General features: G+C 51.9%; 1 protein-coding gene across 4 annotated transcripts in view; it reads right to left on the bottom strand.

Annotated features, from left to right (window-relative positions):
* Positions 1-13,629, bottom strand: part of SPDEF (SAM pointed domain containing ETS transcription factor) — a 974,947-nt gene that overhangs the window by 314,740 nt on the left and 646,578 nt on the right. For 3 of the 4 annotated variants that reach the window (XM_075333861.1, XM_075333863.1, XM_075333860.1), the window contains exon 5: positions 6,831-6,983. In XM_075333861.1, coding sequence (XP_075189976.1) covers positions 6,831-6,983 — 153 coding nt within the window. The remainder of the gene's footprint in view (positions 1-6,830; positions 6,984-13,629) is intronic. The other variant, XM_075333864.1, reaches the window with a different exon arrangement.

Genomic DNA, 13,629 nt, shown 5'->3' with positions numbered 1-13,629 from the left:
GTGCGGAGGGCGGTTTGCAAACGCAAGGCGTAGTCCCGAATACTATCCGCGGGCCGTTGCCGGCATTGATAGAACTGCATCCGCAGCTCGGCTCCGGTACGGGTCTCAAAGGCAGTCTGCAGTTTCTCAAAGATGGTGACTACAAAGGACCGGTCCCCCTCAGCCCAGGTCTCCGCCTCCTGCTCAGCCGCGCCGGTTAGCTGCCCCAGCACTACCGCTGCACGTTGCTTATCAGTTAGGGGGTACAGTTCTAGCAACGGGCTAAGCTTCTTCCGGAAGACCTGCAACGCGTCAGGTTTCCCATCTTACTGCAGCAGCCAGGTAGCAACGGGCACATAGGGCAAGGAGAACGGCATCACCTGAGTGAGAGCTGGGGCCGCGGCGCCCCCCGCCAGTGCGGCCGGGACCTGGGCGGGCCCATTCCCGTTCACTGGTGCCAATGCGGCTGCGACCGCTGCTCCTCCAGCGGCTTCGTTGGGCGCAGACATCTTGTTTCCGTCCCCATTAGTCTTTTTCCGGCTCCTCCTCTACAGGGTTTCGGCTTTCGCACCTCCACTGCTCGAGGAGATGCTTGAGCGGGGATTTTTCGCGCCCAAAATGGCGGCTTCTCAAAATTTTTGGCCGGACACCTCCGGAGGTCACAAGGCGCACCTCTACCGGATGGCAGAGCGGTAAAATCCTGTTCGTGACGCCAAGTTGTCGCGGGCGGAGGAGGGAACGCTGCCCTCACCCACTGCTCGGGTCCGGCTGCTGCTGCTGCTTCGCTGGCTGCTCAGTGGTGGCTCGTGCGGTGGGCCGGATCCCGGGGCCTCAAGCGGCGCTCCTCGCCCATGAGTGAAAAGGGGATGGTTTTGGTTTAGGGATATTGTCCGTGACGCCACCCACGGTTGTGGTGAGGTTGTGACACCACCGCTGCTCTGGACGGGGATCCCGGGAGCGATGACAGGGAGCAGCCTGGATGTTGGTTCTCCCCTCCGTGGGTAGGGGGGTTGGCTGTCCCGGGGCCCGATGAGGAGGGGATGATGGCAGGCGGGTTACGGGGCCTGGTGTGGTGCAGGGTCGCGGGGGCAGCGCTGTGCCGCATGGCACGATGGTACTCACTCAGCCAATAAAGAATGCAAAGTCTCCGGTAAAACAAACGGCTGGATGGACGGGTCCCACAGACGGCTGCGGTAGTTCTCCCGGTAGGTTGATGGTGACTGCCTTTCCCTGCACCTGTGTTGTGTTTTCGGTTCCAATGGCTTCCCACCGGTAACCCGCTCCCCAGCTTGGATAGATACTGAGGGAGCCCCTTTTGCCTGCAGACTCTGGCCCTGGGAACTGTAGCCTTGGCGGTGACTGTATTTCCCTTCACGGTGTGAGCTGTCGCCTTCAATCGGGCCTTGATTGCTGGGAAACCCCGGAGGTTCCCTTCACTAACGGATTTGACCTTTACAGTGGGTCCAAGCCTGGTCGGGGTCCGCAACCCTGCTGGTTGGTGCTGGCTGCACTTTGCTGCACGGTTCGGTACCGGCGGGCCACCGCCCAACCCCGGTACTACGGAGCAACGTTGATTCACCTCTCCTGCAGACGGTCACCACCGTCTGCCAACCTTGCTCTCTGTGCCCGGGCCACGCACTCGGACACCGTCAGTCTCCTCCATTACCACTCACTCCTCTTCCTTCCACTTCCCTAACTGCACTGACTTCCTCTTCCCGCCTCCAGGACTGTGAACTCCTCGGCGGGTGGGGCCAACCGCCTGGCCCACCCCCTGGTGTGGACATCAGCCCCTGGAGGGAGGCAACAAGGATTTTTGTCTGACTTCGGTGTGCCTAGCCGGGGTGTAGGGTGTGTTGATGTAGTACCTGTGACGTCCTGGCTTGTCCAGGGCGCCACAAAACAATCATTCTCTCCTCTACCCACTCCTCAGCGACCATTCTCTCCTCTCCCCCTCCCACACAGCAGTCATTCTCTCCTCTCCCCCAGCAATCATTCTTTCCTCTCCCCCAGGAATCGTTCTCTCCTCCCCTCGGCCCCACTAGCTGTCATTTTCTCCTCTCTCACCCCACCAGTAATTATCTCCTCTTCCAATACCCCCCCAGGCAGTTGTTCTCTCCACTCTCCCCTTCAGCAGTCATTCTACTATCCCCCCACCCCCCCAGCAGTCAATATCTCCTTTTGATATGCTAGATACAAGGAAGTGCCAAGCGAGCGGTGCAAAGGAAGGGAAGGGGACCCCTGCATCCAAAAAATTGGGATATGGTGACACATGACCAAACTTGCAGCTGGTCCCTGGGGTCCCTCACCACCCTAGATAGGTTCCGAACCTTTGCGCTGAATCGGATACTTGACCCTAGGTATCCCTTGTGCAGGAGTCTAAATAGGGAACAGGTGGGATGAGGGCTTTGTCAACCACACTAAAGGAAGGCACAAGGGGGACACACGCGGGAAAAAGCATGAACTACTTATCCACAGATGACACAGGCAGCAGTTCACCAAACTTCAGCAATAATACTACAGATGAGAGAAAGCCAACTGCTTGCAACCAGAGCTAGAAAAAACTGAATAATATCACCAGCACCAGTCCAGGGAAGAAGGGAGTATTTATGCACCAAGAGAATACTGTTGATCAGCAGCTAGGTTGAAAGCAAGCTCCCCCTGTGTACAAAAGGGAGACAGGTGAAAATCCAGCAGGAAAGCTACCTATTACAATGAATACTGACAGCAGGAACAATAGAAAGTCAGGGAGCATTTTGCATAGCCAAACATTGTGACCTTCGATTGCCAGAAACCACATGACTGTGTCACCCGTGACACACATGTGACACCCTTCCCCCCAGCAGTCATTGTCCCTTTTTCTTCCCCAGCAGTCATTATCTCCTCCTCCTTCACCCTAGAAGTCATTAGAAGTCATTCTCTCCTCTACCCCACAGTAGTAACTCTCTTTCCCCTCCCCCAGAAATAATTCTTTTTTCGTCCACCCCCAGCAATCATTCTTTCCACTTCCTCTCCCCAGCAGTTATTCTCTATGCTTCCTCCCCCCTCCCAGAAGTAAGTCTCTTCTCTTCCTCCCCCCAGCAGTCATTCTCTCCTCTTCCTCCCCCTAGCAGTCATTATTTCCTATCAGTGATGCCCCTGGACTATCAGGTCATCACAGGGTATTGCACAATCTAGCCTCCCGTACAGTATCCACCTCCCTCTTGCTTATGGGTCCCTAACCAAATGGTTTTGCCTCCACCAGCAAATCAAATTCTAGATACACCCTGCACCACACCCACCAGACACACCAGTGGACGGCTTGAGTGGAATAGAGTCAGCCACCTGGGGGGCCAGGGAGGGGAGGTGAGGAGTGTAGTCAGTTGGTCGTGAGGAGTGAGAGAGTAGCCCTCGAGCTGTGAGGAGCTCTGAGGAGGTCGGGAGCAGTGACTCCCATAATCATGGCAAGGGGCTCGGGTCTGTCGAGCAGGACAGCCGGCGGCCTTGCACCATTACCGGTCTGGGACTGAGGCATGACGGGGTACGTGGACCCTAGGTCGGGGAGTAGCTTCAGGCAACCCGATAATTTACCCGTGAAGAACGGAGCCTTCAATATTCGGTCCCAATTGTTCCAGAATTGGGGCACTAGCGCAACGAGGGAGATAGGACTTTCCATCTAAAACGGTCCAGAAAATCCCAAGCGTGAGCCCTAAGAGCAAGCTCCCACTCTTAGCCATAGTGGGGAGCGGGACCCGGCAAGTTTCACACTACCGGGACCACCAGAGAAGTAAACTTAGTGCCAGGAGGCAGGTCACGGATCACCAGGCAGCACCATTGAGGATGGGCCCGAACTAGCTCCCCTCAGCGGCAGCGGTGTCCAGAGACTTGGTTTACCCAGTTGTCGGTGTCTGCTTAATGGACTGAGTGAGTATGAGAGTAATCTCTGCATCCCACGGCCTTACCCCCCCACACCGAGTCCCGGGACATTCACCCTACCCGTGGAGGGTTACAACACCTGCCTGCCCCTTGGTCATCACCCTGGGTGCTCCCCAATGGCAGCGGCGGTATTCTCCCCAGTTACCGCGCACCACGGGTGGCATCACAAACTCTATAATCCCTTGTAAATACCCCCTTCCTTTGAGTGGCCGCACGACCCCCGGGTCCGGAGACCCTCGAGCCACTGAGAACCCGGATCCGAGCAGCTCGACTGCTTCCACGGGGGCGGCATACCTCAAATTCCTAGCGTCATAAACAGGATTCGAGCAGGACCCACTTACCTGGGTGACGTGCGCCTTAGAAGTCGAAACCGTGAGTCAAAAATCCCGTTTCCTGCAATTTCCGCCACCTTCCGCCATCTTCTCCACCAAAGCAGAAGCCACGTCCCTCATCCTGAGAGTCAGCCCGGAACCGGAAGTTCCCAGAGTGCCACAGCATCGAAGTGAGTGATCGAAATCCCACGTGAGGAGAGGGTAAGCGGTTACCCAGTCCCAGTTGATTCTACTAATCCGGCCGATGTGGCTGTGGGATCCGGACCGCCCCCGCTCACGGCGAGCACTCCACCACCACCACCCCCGTCCTCGGTGGACGCCGAGCTGCCTATCTCAATCCCGGCAGCAGAACCTTCAGCCCCAATGTATGAGACGTCAGCTGCGGAGCTCCCGGCCCCGTCACCCGATTATATCATGACAGCGGTTCCCTAGACACCGGCCCGACCAGACCCGGCCGCATCACTGGCTCTGTACCTCGATACGGAGCACCCGGACTCTGCACCCCCGGCTGCGGAGCAGTCAGTTCCTTTGTCCACAATGGCGGAGGCGGAGCCTGAGGAGCCACCGGTTCCACCACTGTGCGGCATCCCAGCGGCTGTTGGGGACGCAGGAGTACAGCTATAACCCATGCCAGTTAGGGAGGCGAGGCCGGACGCTGATGCCCCCTACTGGGGACAACACCAGCGAAAGCTACACACGGAGATGACAACCCAAGATCAGCGACAACAGGAGATTGCTGCCCACACCAAACAAAAGAAGTTGAAAGAGTGGGGCTGGTGTTCCCTGGAGGTAAAGCAGCATGTTTCGAGTGATGGAAAAGTCATGCCGGCCTCCGAAGACAGGTATCAGCGATGATGGTAGCGGTACCAGGCTATCTAAAGTTAAAAATGTTAGAAAGTGAATCTGTGCTTTCCTTTTTTGTTTTTCGCAGTTTGTTGTTTTCTTTGAGTCAATAGTAGTGCTGAATAATCTTACTGGGTTTTAATCAACAGAGAATTTTACCTGATTGAGAAAAATGTTTGCACAAAGTGCAAGGACTTCGGTTATCAATATATATTAGTAGTAAAAATGGACCATGGCTGTGGGACTGGTTGTGGCCAACATGAACTTGTGTTATTGTAAATACTTGCTCCTCCTGTGCCCACTAGAGTCGTCTTTACAACACCCGGGATCTTAACCTGGTCACGGACCACGGATAGGTATGCAGCGGCTCAGGTTGTTTGGGTGGCGGGTTGATGAGATCCGGGAAGTTGGGACTGGACTGTCGCAGGAAGGGGCTGCAATGGAGCAGGTTGAGTCTCCGCTACTAACATAACTGGTAGTGTTCCATAGTTGTAGATAAACTCAAAAGTTACCGTAACATTTAAGTAATGTGCCTCCCTAATGTGGGATGAAACCTGTGAATAAAAATGTTCTTTTTCTATTTTGCAGTTAAAAAAATAAATAAATAAACCTCTGATGTCCTGTAGCTCGAGGACGAGCTACGTTTAACCAAGGGGGAATATGACGCCCCTGGACTATTAGGTCGTCACAGGGTATTGCACAATCTACCCTCCCGTGCAGTATCCACCTCCCTCTTGGTTATGGGCCCCTAACCAAATGGTGTTGCCTCCACCAGCAAATTAAATCCTAGATACACCCTGCACCACACCCACCAGACACACCAGTGGACGGCTTGAGTGGAATAGAGTCGTCCACCTGGGGGGTCAGGGAGGGAAGGTGAGGAGTGTAGTCAGTTGGTCGTGAGGAGTGAGAGAGTAGCCCTCGAGCTGTGAGGAGCTCTGAGGAGGTCGGGAGCGGTGACTCCCATAAGAAAGCTGTCTAGGTTGCAGACGGTGGTCTGGGCCTAGAGGAGTCGGACCCTCGGTCGCAGGGGATCGTGGCAAGGGGCTCGGATCTGTCGAGCAGGACAGCCGGCGGCTTTGCACCATCACCGGTGCGGGGCCGAGGTTCGACGGGGTACGTGGACCCTAGGTCGGGGAGTAGCTTCAGGCAACCGATAATTTACCCGTGGAGAACGGAGCCTTCAAGATTTGTTCCCAACTGCTCCATAATTGGGGCACTAGCACAATGAGGGAGATAGGACTTTCCATCCAAAATGCTCCAGAAAATCCCAAGCGTAAGCCCTGAGAGCAAGCTCCCACACTTAGCCATAGTGGGGAGCAGGACCTGTCAAGTTTCACACTACCGGAACCACCAGAGAAGTAAGCTTAGTGCCAGGAGGCAGGTCACGGATCACCAGGCAGCACCATTGGGGATGGGACCCGAACTAGCTCCCCTCAGCGGCAGCAGAGAATCCTGAAAGAATGCACTGTGCACTATAAGGATTGAAAATTCACTCTGTGATGGCAGACTTTCAACCAAGCCCGAACAACCCCTGTTGAGGCTCAACACTTAAAAATAATTTGTCTTCTGCTTAGAAAATAAAGCTTATGTAATGCCATTAATTCAGTTATTAACAAAAATCTCATACACATTAAGCATTTAATAAGAAATATATTTTGCATTGTTAGATTCACATGCATGTCACCTTAAGGTCTTCATTATATTTTGATTGAGAAAATACATGTACTTTTTTATCATGTAGTTATGTAGGATATTTCTTACCCTTTTCTTTGTTGAGCCAACGTATAGAGCGTCCATAACTGTGCGGTTTTAACAAAAGCTCTTTTAAGAATTGCCATAAATGAATTGGCTGTCCAGAACTGGAAGAGTCGACCTCTGCATCTGCCCAGCACTCTCCAGCAACTCCATTTCCTGCTGAAGAAAATAACTCAAAGGAAATATTAACAAAAAATAACTGTTAAAAGCTCCGCACAGAAATAGTGAGGAGCTTACCTCAACATTAAACTTAAACCATACAAGTGCATCTCAATAAATTAGAATATCAACAAAAAGTTAATTTATTTCAGTAATTCAATACAAAAAGAGAAATACATATATTATATAGTGTCATTACACACAGAGTAATGCATTTTAAGTGTTTTTTCCTGTTAATGATGATGGCTTACAGCCAATGAAAACCCAAAAGTCATTATCTCAGAAAATTAGAATCTATATATATAATTGCCTTATTCTGTCTGTCTGTCTGTCTTGCTCCAAAATTACGTTATTACAGTGACAACCGTCGTATTGGCCCGCACGCACACTGTGCCCGCTCGGCCACGCCCCCCACACACTGTTCCCGCTCGGCCACGCCCCCGCACACTGTGCCCGCTCGGCCACGCCCCCCCCGCACACTGTGCATGCTCAGCAACGCCCCCCCGCACACTGTGCCCGCTCGGCAACACCCCCCCGCACACTGTGCCCGCTTTGCAACACCCCCCGCACACTTTGCCCGCCGCTCGGCCACGCCCCTCTAACACTTTGGCCGCTCCACCACACCCCCGCACACATTGGACACCTATACACCTCCCCCCAGGACTACTCCACCTATTAGAAACCTGCCCCTGGGACTACTCCACCTATTAGACACCTCCCCCCAGGCTACTCCACCTGTTAAAAACAAGAAAGCCTACGGAGACACCACCACATGTTTCTCAACGCTGGCAGGGAACTAGCCAGGTCTTTCACTGGGAAGGAACAACCACAGGAAGGGCAGTCTCCAGTCAAGGAGACCACCTATGCCAAACATGGTATCCATCCACAGACAGCTGTTTCGGGGTATTTGCCCCTCATCAGTGTGGAGTAGGAAACTGGCTAGTGGGGGCATTGCTCTAGAATCACTGCGTTGAGAAACACGTGATGGTGTCTCCGCGGTGTTGGATGTTGATCTCCCTAAGGTCAACCATCCTTGCTTATGTAGTCTTTTACTAGGCATTGCCCCCACTAGCCAGTTTCCTACTCCACACTGATGAGGGGCAAATACCCCGAAACAGCTGTCTGTGGATGTATACCATGTTTGGCATAGGTGGTCTCCTTGACTGGAGACTGCCCTTCCTGTGGTTGTTCCTTCCCGGTGAAAGACCTGGCTAGTTCCCTGCCAGCGTTGAGAAACATGTGTTGGTGTCTCCGCAGGCTTTCTTGTTTTGAATATTTCCCAGGGGGCATTGCTCTAGAATCACTGCGTTGAGAAACACGTGATGGTGTCTCCACGGTGTTGGATGTTGATCTCCCTAAGGTCAACAATCCTTGCTTATGTACTCCACCTATTAGACTCCTCTCCCCCCAGGACTACTCCTCCTATTATATACTATATGGAGAGAAGGTATGCACACCAGTGACTATGTAAGGGGAATATATGAAAAGCAGAAACTGCTTTGTGAATACTGACATGAAAAATCCAATAGCTATATGTAAGAATGAAGGTATGAAAAATGAAATCTGCATTACTGCCATGAACACATGAATAAAAAGAAATTTAGCTATTGAATTGATCAATGCAACAGAGCCCCAACACTACGCCAAAGTATTCCTCTACGTTGTGGTCCCTAGCTAGTGTGTGTCCTTTCATGTAGTTAAAAAACTTACCGTGTATGGGAAGCTGAGACCCAGGCTATGTATTCGTATAATGTGGACTGGCTTTTTTTTTTTATATATATATATATATATATTCCCCTTACATAGTCACTGATGTGCATACCTTCTCTCCATATAGTGTAGATTTTTTAGGTTTTTTGCACCCAGTTCAGACTCAGTATGGTGTTCCAGACGTTATTTTTGATTAATTTACTCCTCCTATTAGACTCCTCTCCCCCAGGACAACTCCTCCTATTATCCTCCCCTCCCCCCAGGACTACTCCTCCTATTATACTCCTCTCTCCCCAGGACTACTCCTCCTATTATACTCCTCTCTCCCCAGGACTACTCCTCCTATTATCCTCCTCTCCACCCAGGACTACTCCTTCTATTATACTCCTCTCTCCCTAGTACTACTCCTCCTATTATCCTCCTCTCCCCACAGGACTACTCCTCCTATTATACTCCTCTCCCCCCAGGACTCCTCCTCCTATTATCCTCCTCTCCCCCGAGGACTACTCCTCCTATTATACTCCTCTCCCCCCAGGACTACTCCTTCTATTACACTACTCTCCCACCAGGACTACTCCTCCTATTATCCTCTTTTCCCCCCTGGACTCCTCCTCCTATTATCCTCCTCTCTCCCCAGGATTACTCCTCCAACACACACACACTGCACAAAACATACCTCCCCCCAAAACACACACACGCCCACAAAAACCGCACAACACACACAGCACCACACACACACAATGCTGCAGACACACAGCGCTCCACAAACAACGTAACACACAAACAACACCGCTACACACCGGTTTCACACACCCAGAACATTTCCAGCACCCTACACAAACACTTGACAACTACACACAACAACATGTATATATATATATAACAGAAATCATAGATTAACTACACAATAAATTCTAGAATACCCGATGCGTTAGAATCGGGCCACCTTCTAGTATTATATAAGACCAACTGAAAAAAATAATTTTAAACTCAGAAATGTTGGCCTACTGAAAAGTATGTACAGTAAATAAACTCAATACTTGGTCAGGGCTCCTTTTGCATGAAAGTATCTGTGTGGCATGGCATGGAGGCAATCATGCTGTGCACTGCTGAAGTGTCATGGAAGCCCAGGTTGCTTTGATCGCAGACTTCAGCTTGTCTGGATTGTTGAGTCTGGTGTCTCTCATCTTCCTCTTGACAATAACTCATAGATTCTCTATGGGGTTTAGGTCAGGTGAGTTTGCTGGCCAATCAAGCACAGAGATAATGTGGTTATTAAACCAGGTATTGGTACTTTAGACAGTGTGGACAGGTGCCAAGTTCTGCTGTAAGTGTTCTAAAATTTCCTTTTACGGTTGTGCTGGCTTTGGTCTTCATAAAACACTGTGGACCTACAGCAGCAGAGGACATGACTCCCTAAACCATCACTGATTATGGAAACTTCACACTAGACCTCAAGCAGCTTGGATTGTGGCCTCTCCACTCTTCCTCCAGACTCTGGGACCTTGATTTCCAAATGAAATGCAAAATTTACTTTCATCTGAAAGCAACACCTTGGACCATTTAGCAACAGTCCAATTTTTTTCCTCCTTGGCCCAGGTAAGATGCTTCTGGCATTGTCTATTGGTCATGAGTGGATCAACAGTTGTAGCCCATGTCCTGGATATGTTTGTGTATGGTCTCTCTTGAAGCACTGACTCCAGCAGCAGTCCATTCTTTGTAAATCTCCCCCACATTTTTGAATGGCCTTTTCTTAACAATCCTATCAAGGCTCCGGTTATCCAGGTTGCTTGTGCACCTTTTTTTACCACACTTTTTCCTTCCACTCAACTATCCATTAATATGCTTGGATACAACACTCTGTGAACAGCCAGCTTCTTTAGCAATGACCGTTTGTGGCTTACCTTCCTTGTGGAGTGTGTCAATGACTGCCTTCTGGACATCTGTCAAGTCAGCAGTCTTCCCCATGATGGTGTAGCTTACTGTGTAGCCTACTGGACCAGACTAAGGGTCCCTTTTTAAATGCTTAGAAAGCCTTTCCAGGTGTTTTGTGGAATTATTCTAGTTTTCTGAGATAATCACTTTTGTGTTTTTATTGGCTATATGCCAGGATCATCAACATTAACAGAAATAAACACTTGAAATAGATCACTCTGTTTGTAATGACTCTATATAATATATGTATTCCCCTTTTTGTATTGAATTACTGAACTAAATTAACTTTTTGATAATATTCTAATTTATTGAGATGCACCTGTACATTCTGCCACCAAGATTTGGGGAGTACTCAAAAGAGAAATCAAATATTTTTTCTGTATGGAAAAACCTCTTTACTTTTTTATGCACAATATAGTGAGGTTGAATGTATCTTGAGAATATTATGTGGCGCCCCTGCGGCTTCAGGCAACACAGGGTATTGCACCTCACCCTAGGTGCAGTATTCATCTAGGATACGGAGGAGGTCGTCACCGGTAAACAACCAACAACACACTCAACCAACACATAACACGGGAGCTCTTCCACTGGGACTGGGCTAGGGTACGTGCTGGGGTGGCCATCACGAGGTATGGGACTTCTTGCCCACTAGTTCAAGAACCCGGGAGGCAGGGCACCAACAGGGGAGTTAGGAGCCATCTCACACAGTTCAGTTAGTTCCGGGCGCAGGAAGTGCCAGGTCGCACTCAGGAGGAGATAAGCAAGCACGAACACTGATAGTCAAAGTCACATAGTCTGGAGGTGGAAGCTCTTAGGAAAAGAAGGGAGATCCCAGAGTTCGCGGGGAGTGCAGAAGGCACTCGTGACCCGTTCCATGGCCCAGGAGCTAGGGTGGAGGGAAACTGTCGAAAGGTGACGCACAGAAGGAAACACCGGCCTCAACCTCTGAAGTATCCCGGATCGGCTGAAGTCCATCACAGTGCAGCCTGGTACTGCAACGGTGGTGTGCTTCCAGTGAGTAAAGAACTTGAACTGCACCCTCTGTGTCGTCCAATTAATGCCGGCGCTCTCAACCTCTCGCCCCTGCACCATAGGTGACTACTACTCCTATCATTCTCCCTGAGGCCAAGTTCTACCTGTGGAGAGCTGCAACAGCCGAGCTGCGTTACCATCCGCCCCAGAAGAGAGAGACCTCCCGCAGTGGCGGTTACCATATTTACCACAGGTGGCGTCACAAGCAACTACCCCTATTGTCCCCATCCCCAGCTTTATTGACATCGCCGGGGTCACGGAACCGGGCAAGGCCACCATGGCGACCCAGGAGAAGCACCGTGGCCCAGTGACGGGTAGCCCCAGGCCCCATGGGCACGTCAATTACATTTAACTTTAATCAGGTACCTATATATATAATTGCCTTATTCTGTCTGTCTGTCTGTCTGTCTGTCTGCCTGTCTGTCTTGCTCCAAAATTGTGTCCTTATGGTGACAACCGTCTGATTGGCCGCTGGCTCGGCCTGGCCCTGCCCCCCCCCACGGATTGGTCGCTCGCCTCGGCCTGGCCCCGCCCCCCTGCACGGATTGGCCACTCGCCCTGGCCCTCCACACGCATCGCCAGACATAACCTTGCGCTGCTGGGATCGTGACGGAGCCGGTGAACGCTGGTAACCATTATACACATCGGGTAACTAAGGTCCCTTAGTTACCCGATGTGTATCATAGTTACCAGTGTACACCGGCTCCCCAGCTACCTTGCCCCGCCCCCCCACGGACTGGTCGCTCACCTCGACCTGGCCCCGCCCTCCGCATGGATTGGCCGCTCGCCCCGGCCCTCCGCACGCATCGCCAGACATAACCTTGCGCTGCTGGGATCGTGACGGAGCCGGTGAACGCTGGTAACCATTATACACATCGGGTAACTAAGGTCCCTTAGTTACCCGATGTGTATCATAGTTACCAGCGTACACCGGCTCCCGGTATACATGTGCAGGGAGCCGGCATTATACTCCTCTCCCCCCAGGACTACTCCTCCTATTATAGTCCTCCTATTATATTCCTCTCTGAGTATAATAGGAGAACTATTATAGCATGGGGGATGGAGCACGATGGGGAGTGCACAGCATGGGGGATGGAGCAGGATGGGGTGCGCAGCATGGGGGATGTAGCACGATGGGGGGTGCGCAGCATGGGGGATGTAGCACGATGGGGGGTGCGCAGCTTGGGGGATGTAGCACGATGGGGAGTGCGCAGCATGGGGGATGGAGCACAATGGGGAGTGTGCTGCATGGGGGATGGAGCAAGATGGGGGGTGCGCAGCATGGGGGATGGAGCACGATGGGGGGTGCGCAGTATGGGGGATGTAGCACGATGGGGGGTGCGCAGCATGGGGGATGGAGCACAATGGGGAGTGTGCAGCATGGGGGATGGAGCACGATGGGGAGTGTGCAGCATGGGGGATGGAGCAGGATGGGGTTCTCAGCATGGGGGAAGTAGCACGATGGGGGGTGCGCAGCATGGGGGATGTAGCACGATGGGGAGTGCGTATCATAGTTATCAGCGTACATCGGCTCCCGGTACACATGTGCAGGGAGCCGGCATTATATTCCTCTCCCCCCAGGACTACTCCTCCTATTATAGTCCTCCTATTATACTCCTCTCTGAGTATAATAGGAGAACTATTATAGCATGGGGGATGGAGCACGATGGGGAGTGCGCAGCATGAGGGATGGAGCACGATGGGGGGTGCGCAGGATGGGGGATGGAGCACGATGGGGGGTGCACACCTCCCCCCAAAACACACACACACCACCACACACGCACTGCACAACACACCACACACACACTGGGAACCACAAACACCGCCCTACACAGGCACCCAACACACAAACAGCGCGGCACACACAAATATACGCACATGCCGCACAACACACACATTGCACAAAACATACCTCCCACCAAAACACACACACCCCACACCCACACAAACCGCGCAACACACACACACA

Source organism: Anomaloglossus baeobatrachus, chromosome 2, assembly GCF_048569485.1.
Source record: "Anomaloglossus baeobatrachus isolate aAnoBae1 chromosome 2, aAnoBae1.hap1, whole genome shotgun sequence".
Taxonomy (NCBI): domain Eukaryota; kingdom Metazoa; phylum Chordata; class Amphibia; order Anura; family Aromobatidae; genus Anomaloglossus; species Anomaloglossus baeobatrachus.
This window is presented reverse-complemented; position numbering and strand designations above follow the sequence as displayed.